The 11,322-nt window shown below is 36.0% G+C and overlaps 1 protein-coding gene across 2 annotated transcripts in view; it reads right to left on the bottom strand.

Annotated features, from left to right (window-relative positions):
• The window catches only part of SLC12A6 (solute carrier family 12 member 6), an 84,969-nt gene that overhangs the window by 36,996 nt on the left and 36,651 nt on the right, over window positions 1–11,322 (bottom strand). For both annotated transcript variants that reach the window (XM_080809006.1, XM_080809007.1), the window contains exon 2: window positions 4,602–4,646. In XM_080809006.1, the coding sequence (XP_080665132.1) occupies window positions 4,602–4,646 (45 nt within the window). The remainder of the gene's footprint in view (window positions 1–4,601; window positions 4,647–11,322) is intronic.

Genomic DNA, 11,322 nt, shown 5'->3' with positions numbered 1-11,322 from the left:
ATTTTGTTTTTAAGTAATCTCTACATCTAAGGTGGGGCTCAAACTCGAACTCCTAGATCAAGAGTCACATGACTGAGCCAGCCAGGTGCCCCTAAGCAAGATTTTTATAGAGAGCCGGCAAGATTCTTTATTTATTTTATTTATTAAGATTTTATTTATTTGAGAGAGAGGGAGTGAGCGAGAGAGAGCACAAGCCGGTGGGGGAGGGGGTGGCAAGGCAGAGTGAGAGTGTGAAGCAGGCTCCGCACTGAGCATGGAGACCGACTCAGGGCTCGATCCCAGGGCCCTGACCCAGGACCCTGACCCAGGATCATGACTTGAGCCGAAGGCATACACTTAACCGACTGAGCCATCCAGGTGCCCCAAGAGCTGGCAAGATTTTACTTCAAGCTACCAATGCCCGTTCTGCATGATGGTTAGAATATATAATTTAAAAAATCACCCTTCCATCTTTTGAGAACTTTTTTTTTTTTTTTTTTTTTAAATAACCTGGCCTTTTAAGGCCTTTGAGGCTGTAGCTTAAACAAAGATACTCAGAGGGGTACCTGGCCAGCTCGGTAAGTACAGCATGCAACTCTCAGGTCCTGAATTCAAGCCCCAAGCTGGGTGTAGAGCTTACTTTAAAAAAAAAAAGAAAAAAGAAAGAAAAGGAAAGATATTCAGGCTAGGACACAGAAGATGGCAGTTATAAAGAGCATGAGGAAAAAAGGAGACTATAACCTTATCTAACGAACCTAAGAGGGAGCACTCAGGGTAGCAAGATGAACTTACCTGAGAATCTAGCCAGACAACTCTGGATAAATTCCCAGGATTGTTTAAAATTGAATGCAAATACACAGTGCCAAATGAGATTAATGTCTGGAGTAATCTCTGCAAATATTAGGGTTTTTAGCTAATACTAAGAGAAGTCTTCACAATCATATACCATTTCTTTTGCCCACAATTCACTCACTATCTTTTACTACGAGTGCTTCAGTGGAAACAAAATCCAGCTTACACTGGAATGGTACCAGCTCCCCTGACTGTCCATTTCATTAGCTAAGTCCTTCCCTATCTCCATTACACACATGTTCCTGGCCAGATGATAAACCACTCTCAAATTTCTCTACTTGTCAGCATGTATCAGAGACAGAAACAATTTAATAGCTTAGGAGAGAAATGTACTTTTCATGGTCTGCCTAAATCTTTCAATCATTCCTGGTCCAAATTATGAAATTTTTATATAGACAAGAATGATATTGAACAGTCTAAATAAGCTATCAAATATAAAACTCTAAAAAAAGAGAAAAGTGACAGCTTCAATATCACAAGGCTAGGACCCTTGTGATCAGATTTCTAGCCAAATGTTTATGTCAAACATTTACTTAACAAGTATTTATTGAGTACTTAGGATGTGAGTTACTGTTCCAGCACATAAACTCTCTCAAAGAAATGAGAATTTCTAAGATCAGAAACTTATGGGGCACCTGGGTGACTCAGTTGGTTAAGCATCTGCCTTTCGATCAAGTTAGGATCTCAGGGTCCTAGGATCAAGCCCCACATCAGGCTCCCTGCTCAGTGGGGAGTCTGCTTCTCCCTCTCACTCTGCATCTCCCCCAGCTTATGCTCTCTCTTGCTTACTCCCTCTCTCTGAAATAAATAAAATCTTTTTTCTTAAGATTTTATTTATTTATTTGATGGACTGAGAGAGATCATAAGTAGGCAGAGAGGCAGACAGAGAGAGGGGGTTAGCAGGCTCCCTGCCGAGCAGAGAGCCCGACTCGGGGCTCGATCCCAGGACCCTGAGATCATGACCCGAGCTGAAGGCAGAGGCTTAACCCACTGAGCCACCCAGACGTCCCTGAAATAAATAAAATCTTAAAAAAAAAAAAACAACCCAGAAACTTATGTCCTTAACAAAGAAAGAGCAGAAAAGGAGTATCAACTCATACTCTGAACCTGTAATAAGCAAACAAGTCAAGTAATTTCCTTACTTTGGACTTTTTGATACCTTATATTTTCCACAACTGCTCTGCACATACTCAAATAGCAAAAAGTTCAGCAATGTACAAATCAAAAAAGCGTCAAATCAACCCTCATGCACCGTTGGTAGAAATGTAAATTGGACCAACCACTGTGGAAAACAGTATGGAGGTTCCTCAAAAAATCAAAAACAGAATTACCATATGATCAAACGATTCTACTATTGGGTATTTACCCAAAGAAAATTAATTTGAAAAGACATATGTACCTCTGTGTTTATTGCAACATTATTTTCAATAGCCGAACTACAGAAGCAATGCAATTGTTCATCGACAAGTGAACGGATAAAGGTGTGGTATTATATGCACAATGGAATATTCAGCCATAAAAAAGAATGAGGTCTTGCCACCCAACAACATGGGTGGACCTAGAGGACATTAGGCTAAGTGAAGTCAGGCAAAGAAAAACAAATATCACATGATTTCACTTACAAGTTGTATATAAAAAGAAAACAGGAGCACCTGGATGACTCGGTTGGTTAAGCAACCAACTTTTTATTTTGGCTCAGGTCATGATCTTAGGGCTGTGAGACTGAGCCCCACATCCCAGTGTGGGGTCTGCTTAGGATTCTCTCTCAAAAAACAGAAACAAGGGGCACCTGGGTGGCTCAGTGGGTTAAAGCCTCTGCTTTCGGCTCAGGTCATGATCCCAGGGTCCTGGGATTGAGCCCCGCATTGGGCTCTCTGCTCATCGGGGAGCCTGCTTCCCCCCTCTCTCTCTCTGCCTGCCTCTCTGCCTACTTGTGTTCTCTGTCAAATAAATAAATAAAATCTTAAAAAAAAACAAATAAAACAAACAAAAAGGATTCTCTCTCTCTCCCTTTGCCCTTCCCATCAAAAGAAAAAACAAACAAACAAACAAATAAAACAACCCTTAAATACAAAGAACAAACTGGTGGTTTGCAGAGAGAAGGTGGGTGGGTGGGATGGGTGAGAAAAAAGGGGTTATAAATTTGTGCAGAAGTTGAATCAATGTTGTACACTTGAAACTAATGTAACATTACAATATGAACTATAAATAAATTTTCTTAATTTTTAATAGAAAAAAGACAGATACAAACTCCCAGTTATAAAATAAGTTAGTCATGGAGATGAAAAGTACAGCATGGGGAATATAGTCAATAATACTGTATTAATGCTATATGGTGACAGATGGTGACTACACTTATCCTGGTGAGAGTACTGCGCAATGTACAGAATTGTCCAATCAATATAGTGTACACCTGAAACTAATATAACACTACTGTATGTTAATTATACTCCAATAAAAACAAAAACAAAAAAACACAACAAAAAAATTAAGACTCAAAAGACATACACACAAAATGGCTGTTAATATATTTAAAAGCACTTAATCTCACTCATGATTAAAGAAGTACAAGTAAAAACTGGAGATGCTATCTTCACCTATTAGAGAAAGAAAAAATTGAAGATTGGTATCTGCTTTTTATGATAAGGATGTATCTTTCTGAAAATATGTATACCCTCTGACCAAGGAATTCTGTTAGGAATTCTTCCTTCAAATATACTGGCAATGAGAATGCAAGAATATATGTACAAGATGTTCACTGTAACATAATTTTTAAAAGTAAAACACCTTGAAATAAGTAGTCAAGAATAGGAAACTGGCTGTGTTTAGTTAGAACACAGGAATACAAGGGACTATTATTCTTCAACAAACAAAGGAATAGGCAAATCTTTATGTATTGAAATGATGTGTCTAAGATAAAATGTTAAGTGAAAGAAAGGAAGCTGGAGTCTGCAGAGTATAACCCCATGGACGGAAAAAAGAAAGAAGATAGTTATATATAATAAGAAAATATAAATAAATAAATTTATTTATTATTATAATATTAATTTAATATTATTATTAAATTTTTAAATAAAAATTTCTAAAAGAATTCCCAAGTTAGTGAAGTGAAGTGGTAGGGAGAAGAGATACTTTAGAGGACTGTACTTTCCTTACATATACTTTTTGTATTGTCTGAAATCCTCACCAGAGCATGTTTTATTTCTATATTTTAAAATTTGTAAGTTCTGAGATGTTGTGCAATTCCTGTTAAATTACTGAAATTTAAAATATGTGATCCCTAAAAGAAAGAAATTTATTTCCATCACTTATTTAACAGATAAAGAACTGGAACATCAACTTCTACATCTTTCTTAAGTTCTTGCTATCCATGAAGTACTTTCAGTAATTAAAAAATGAAGGTGATTAAAAGACCAAGAAAAATAATAAAAAGGACAAAGTAGCTACAAAGCCCAAGATACGATAGAGTATTATAGTATCTTCTTGACAAAACTATCTTGGAACAAAAAAGCTCTAATTCTTACAGATTTTATTTTTAAAAACAGATTCTATAAATTACTTTTAAATATACTACATTGGGTCTTAATAATAAATTGCAGAAGTAGTTTCCTAAAACTTACCAAGTTGGGAATGCAAACAGCAGGAAAAAAAGTTGAGGAGTGGAAAGCAGAAAAGGAGGGGACAGAAAATAGAAGTGGGAGTAATGTCTGTTAGTATAGGCAGGAAAAGGGTGACTTTAGTGAAAGTCAATCCCCACAGTAATACTATACCTAACAGCTGGCTGTGTTCCCCTGTGATGGAGTTCTGACTCGGGTCTGAAAAACAAACAATTGAAAAGAAAAGAAAAAAATGAATGACCAAAACAAATAATATCTTAAAAATCAGCAACAAAAGTCAATGAAGGAAATAAGCAAAAAAAAAAAAAAAAAAAAAGTTTTTTAATGCTCAAAAAACATTAATAAAAGGATAATATAAATAGAATAAACTATTATAAAAAATAATCACACAGCTTTTTTGAAAAGTTAAGCAACAGAATTACCATGTGACCCAGCAATTCCACTCTTAGGCATATACTCAAAAGAATTGAAAACAGGGATGCAAAACAGACACTTGTATGACAATGTACATCACAGCATTATTTACAACAGCCAAAAGGCAGAAACAACCAAGTGTCCTTCAAAAGATAAATGGATAAAGAATAATGCGGTATATACATACAATGGGATATTATTCAGTTATAAAAAGAAAATGCTACAACATGGATGAACCTTGAAAATAAGCCAGAAGCAGGACAAATTTTGTATAACTGCATTTAAATGAAATTTTGAGAAAAAAGTAAATTAAAAAGATAATCACACAAATTTGATCAAGCAATACAAGTTCAATAAAGTAGAATGATTTGGGGCTTACCACATGGGTTACATTTTCTCTTTAATGCCAAAGAAACATATGGCCATAGCAGCTCAAAGTCAAGACATAAGAAAAGAACTCATTACTACCAGCAGGTATGTTCTGATTCGACTTCTTGATAAAATGACTAAACTGGCTTTTATAAATATCTACTTCTTCTAATCTATAATAAAACTAGTGGCAATAAGCCAAGTTCCTAATGCAAGAGATATTGACAATCATCATTTAACAACTAACCACATGGTTATTTTAAAGGTTTGAAAACCATTAAGGGCTAAATATGGAAAAGACTTTGAGCTCCAATTTCCTCAAAGATTAAGTCTCTTGAGATACTGAGGATTACATCTGGCTTCTCTGAATGTGTCTGGGCTACAAGAGTAATTTTAGACAAGGGGGTCTGTGAACAATGGGGAGAAGGTTGCAACTTTATTTTCACTAACCTGTAACTGAAGTTTAGTATTTTCTCCAAGTATGACATCAGAAACAAACTACATAAAAGTACCTGTGCTTTGTCAACAATAAGTATGATTTTTCATATCACACTGTAATTGTTATATATATATATCTCTTAATACCATTTAAGTGCAATACTACTTTGAAATTATGGTAGTAATTAAAAGGCTGCTAGGTCTTCTTCAATGTACTGATAAAAAAGCACTTATAGGGGTGCCTGGGTGGCTCAGTGGGTTAGGGCCTCTGCCTTTGGCTCGGGTCATGATATCAGGGTCCAGGGATCGAGCCCCGCATCAGGGTCTCTGCTCAGCAGGGAGCCTGCTTCTCCCTCTCTCTCTGCCTGCCTCTCTGCCTACTTGTGATCTCACTTTCTATCAAATAAATAAATAAATAAATAAAATCTTTTTTTTAAAAAAGCACTTATATTATTAGATCACAAACAATAATTTTGATAATTATATTTTAATAGGGTTCTTTTTAACCCTATGTATATATGTATTTATATGCATGTGTAATACTTTACACATTTAAAAACATTACTCTGAAAAGGAATTTGTAGACTTCAGACTGCCAAAGAGGTCCCAGATACAAAAAAGATTTAGGATTATTGTTTTAAACAAAATTCAAATAATACTTCCAATGGTGTTTATAATAATGTTTTTTATACATAATCTAATTATAATATACATAATCTAATCTAACACTTTAAGCATCCCATACAAAAAGAACCAATCAGAATACTAAACAAATGCTGGTTTCTGAGGTACAGAACATATTATAGTATACTTTACACACTCTAATCAAGGAGGAAATAAGGTAGAAACCTGGTTGATACAACTAAAGTTTTAAATGTTACGTGAACATTTTAAAATATATTTTTAGATTTTCTTCCTTAATTTGGTTTTTAAAAATATATTCTAAATTTTTATGTTCTCAGATGTTTTCCCCAACATACCACCAAATGGATACCTAGTTTTTAAATTTAAATTCACCTTATTTCTTATTTAAATAAACAATATGGGTTTGTGCATAAGACAAAGTTGGAATAACAGTCCTATATTATGTTAGTGTATTGGATTCATCTGTCTCTCTCTCCCTCTCTCTCACTCATACACACACACATGCACACAGGGCATAAATTAAGCCCTATCATTATAGAGAAGCAGGTATAGCATGGAAGGAAGAGTAGAGAAAGAATCACAGTTTCAGGGGCGCCTGGGTGGCTCAGTGGGTTAAGCCTCTGCCTTGGGCTCAGGTCATGATCTCAGGGTCCTGGGATCCAGCCCCGCATCGGGCTCTCTGCTCAGCAGGGAGCCCGCTTCCCTTCCTCTCTCTCTGTCTGCCTCTCTGCCTACTTGTGATCTCTGTCTGTCAAATAAATAAATAAAATCTTAAAAAAAAAATCACAGTTTCAGAACCAGAATAACTATGGTCATCATCTAGCTCTACTCTAGTGATTCCAAAGGAAAAGCTTGAGAAATTACCAGCACCATCTATTTTTTTTTCCTAAAATCCTATCAACAATCCTTTTTAAGATTATGATTCTCAGACACTGTCATTAATGGGAATGCCTCTTATGTATGTTGGGATGGGACAAAACTTAGAATCTCTTAATATTTATAGTTGAGGGGTGGTTGGTTAAGCATCTGCCTTCAGCTCAGGTCATGATTCTGTGGTCCTGGGATCTAGCCCCACATCAGGCTCCCTGCTCAGTGTGGAGTATGCTTCTCTCCTGCCCTCTGCTCCTCCCCTTGCTCGTGCTTTTGCTTGCTCTCTCTCTCTCAGATGAAGAAATAAAAAATCTTTAAAGAATATTTATAGTTCAGAAGATGAATGCTGTTAATAAGTGGCCAAAGACATGGCACACTATTGTCAAAAGAGAAAGCTTAGAGAGATAATCTTAGGCTTTGGGGACCTATCCTCATGTTTCTTGGTACTCTGTAATTCTAACTTTTTTGTCCTGAAATGAAAAATAGCCTAGGGGCACCTGGGTGGCTCAGTGGGTTAAGCCTCTGCCTTCGGCTCAGGTCATGATCTCAGTGTCCTGGGATCAAGCCCCCGCATCCGGCTCTCTGCTCAGCAGGGAGCCTGCTTCCCCCACCTCTCTCTGCCTGCCTCTCTGCCTGCTTGTGATCTCTCTCTCTGTGTCAAATAAATAAATAAAATCTTTAAAAAAAAAAAGAAAGAAAGAAAAGAAAAGAAAAATAGACTAAAACAAGTTATTTGGAATTGCCAGAGAATCTATGAGTAAAAATAGAAAAACATCTCAGATAACTTGGGCAGAATAGATATGATTTTAGATGGGGAAATACAAACAATTTTTCTCTTACAAATTACCTCCTTCTATACTATATACTCCCTTGCGCACATGCCATACGTGCATTTTCTACGCAGGCCAGGCCTCTTCCTTTGAACACCCTCCTATGTTTGAGATGAGTAGATATTACTTTTTGTGTAGTTCCCTGCAAGTTCAACTTGGATTTCTGTTTTTCATTTTTTATAATTGAAGGAACGTAGGGCAACCTTTACCTAATACTTCTTTGGTAATTTGAAGACTAATCTCCAAGAACTTGCCAGTACTTCACTGATACACATAAAACCCAAAACAAGGGCAAATCTAGGAGTAAACAGATTCAGAATCCATGAGAATGAAATTAGCCATGCCTATAAAAATCACAACTGGTAAATGGGTTTAAGTTGAGGGGTGTTTCTGGGTATGCAGTCCAAATTGTGTAATCAACATGATAATACTGCTCTGAGATATGTCTGTTATGTCATCTGTCTATTGTCTAATGTCTGAACTCTCCCATTTAACATTTTTCCTGCTATGTCACTGGTGAGGGCACACCCAAGTTTGCCAAAGACTGAGAGCTGTCCTAAACATTACTCAAAATGACATTTATTTTAACCAAATTACTTCCTGTAATAGAAACAACTTGCCAATAATATGTCTATTTTTACCTTTGATGGCCTTTATAAACTAAGCTACTCACAGGTTATAACTCAAAAGGTTATACCAGGTTACACTCAAAAGCCTTTGATACTCTATCAGTCAAAAACGGTAGTTCAAATAGAAGCATGTACCTTTTCACATGTAAATACAATAAAAAAATGACCTGAAAGTATTTCCCTGTTACAGAAATGATATAGTAGTTTTATAAATGGGCACTTTCTCAGTATATTTCATTTATCCTGAGTAAATGGTAAAGAATGGAGATTTTATTTAGTTTCTCGTCATGTGCCTTGGGGAATAGAGAGAAAAATGATTGTGGGTGGTACCCGCTTGCAAAATTGCCTCTGTAAGTAGTTTTTCTGAAGAGCCTTATTATCTCTTATTTTGCCCATAGCAATAGCCTTTTTCTGAATTTCCTTTGCTAATTACTTCATCTACCATTCTTGGTAGAGAATTTGAAGCAAATAAAGGCTAGCTTGTACCTTGCATCTGAAACTCAGCATAGCAGGTTTTAGTCTTCATTAAAGATAGTATCAGTAATTTCATTAAGTAACACAACCAATAGTGGAAACTGTTAGGCCTAATTATCTAGAAAAAGTAGGCATGATAAAGTGCATATTCATGAGGACAATAGGCTCATTATAGTCTATATTATCTAGATATACCTTGAATACAAGGATACAAAATACCTGAAATCACCAGTCTTAACACATTCCTAATTCTCTGGACTCCAACTTTTAAAAAACCGAAGTAACATTATGGTAAGAAACTCTTCTGACTCAGAATTAGGCAAAGTGGATCAAAAATGGAATCAAAGATAATTACTCTAACATTCACACTTACTAGATTCTGCCTTTCTATATGGGTGCCTATTATAGTGGGAAACCGAAGAAGGAAAGCAAGCTGAAATAAGGTAAAATCTGAAAAAGCCTATCTTCTTTATATACATTTCGAACTTAATGCAATGAGACCAGAAAGACCTAGAAAAATTTACATGTAATTAATTGGGTTTAAATAAAGAAGTGAGTGAAAAACGTAAGGCAATTGTAGGCAAAATAATTTATCTGTGAGATGGAAATGTAAAGCAATGCATACAGAAGTTAATAAATCATTAGTTTTTTATATTTCTAGCCTACCCAACAAAAGAGAATCAAAAGATCCTTACCTGAATTTTTATTATAGTAAGAACATATTTTTAAAAAGATACATTGAATATACTTCTGCCAAAAAACACAATTTCTGTTAGGGTTCTGTCTAGTCCAAACCATCAGTCATGCAAGTGATTTATGTAGACAGCTAATCATGGAGAGAATAAGCTATTGTAGTTGTGAACCAAGTACTGTATTTCTTGCATCGCACATTTTCTTCAGTATGTTAACAGATATTTGGTGAGAAAATGAATTGGGGGAGAGGTGGTAAACAAACTTGGCAAATATATTTAACACTCAAGTAAATTCCTATAATGTTTAATTTCTCAAACCCTTTAATATGCTAATGGCTGGCTGACTAATCTCCAAAAGAATACAGTATTTGGCATTCTTAAATATATCAAAAGACATAACTCATTCATGACCACACATCTTATGTAATTAGTGTTCTACTGTATACACTCTGGGAAATGTTCAACAAATTCATTTCAGTATACCAGGGTTAAATGATAACTCCCTGAATCATCACTGCCATTTACTATTCCTTTCACTTAGCAATATCACCATTAAGCCAGTATTCTCCAAATTTGCCCAGTCAAAAGAATCATCTGGAATTATTTGTTAAACTACAAATTCCTGGATCATATAACTAGCCCTAATTGACTTGATCTCATGGGAAAAGCCTGAGATTTTGCTATTTATAAAGCGGCCTGATGACTATTCTAAATCTTCATTCACTGATTCACCTAAATGAGTGATTAAGAAGTCTCAGACATTTTTCTAGGTGCTAGGGATAGAGCAACAAATACATAAGACCAATTTCCCGTTCTCATGCAGATATGGGGAGATAAAGAATAAAAGAAAATTGGGGCACCTGGGTGGCTCAGTTGTTAAGTGTCTGCCTTTGGCTCAGGTCATGATTCCAGGGTCCTGGGATCAAGCCCCACATTGAGCCCCACATTGAGCCCCACATCGGGCTTCCTGTTCTGCAGGAAGCCTGCTTCTCCCTCTCCCACTCCCTCTGCTTGTATTCCCTCTCTTACTGTGTCTCTCTCTGCCAAATAAATAGATAAAATCTTAAAAGAATGAAAGAAAATTAATAATCAAAATTATTTTCTTTATAAAATTTATCATAAACCAAAATTAAGTGAATAGGGAAGCTATTTTGGATTGGGTGGACAGTAAAGGCCTTTCTGAGGAGGTAACCTTTATGCTGAGACTTGCATGTAAAGAAGACAGACATGTGAGGATCTTGAAGAGGACTGATCAGGGCAGAGAAGAAGCCATGCAATGACCTTAAGATGGGAATAACCTTGGCATGTTTAGGAAACATTAATGTGGCTAAAGTACAATGAGGAAGAAAGCAGTTTAAAAAAAAGTTCTCAAACTAGGTAGAAGATACATGCTTCTAGTATTGCAGACCATGGTGAAGAGTGGAAATCTTACTATGAAAGTGAGGTGACACAACTGGAAGGTTTTAAAAGCCTCAAGACAGGTCTGATTAACTCTTCAGTTAATGGTTGAATG

Source organism: Martes martes (genome assembly GCF_963455335.1).
Source record: "Martes martes genome assembly, chromosome: 7".
Taxonomy (NCBI): domain Eukaryota; kingdom Metazoa; phylum Chordata; class Mammalia; order Carnivora; family Mustelidae; genus Martes; species Martes martes.
This window is presented reverse-complemented; position numbering and strand designations above follow the sequence as displayed.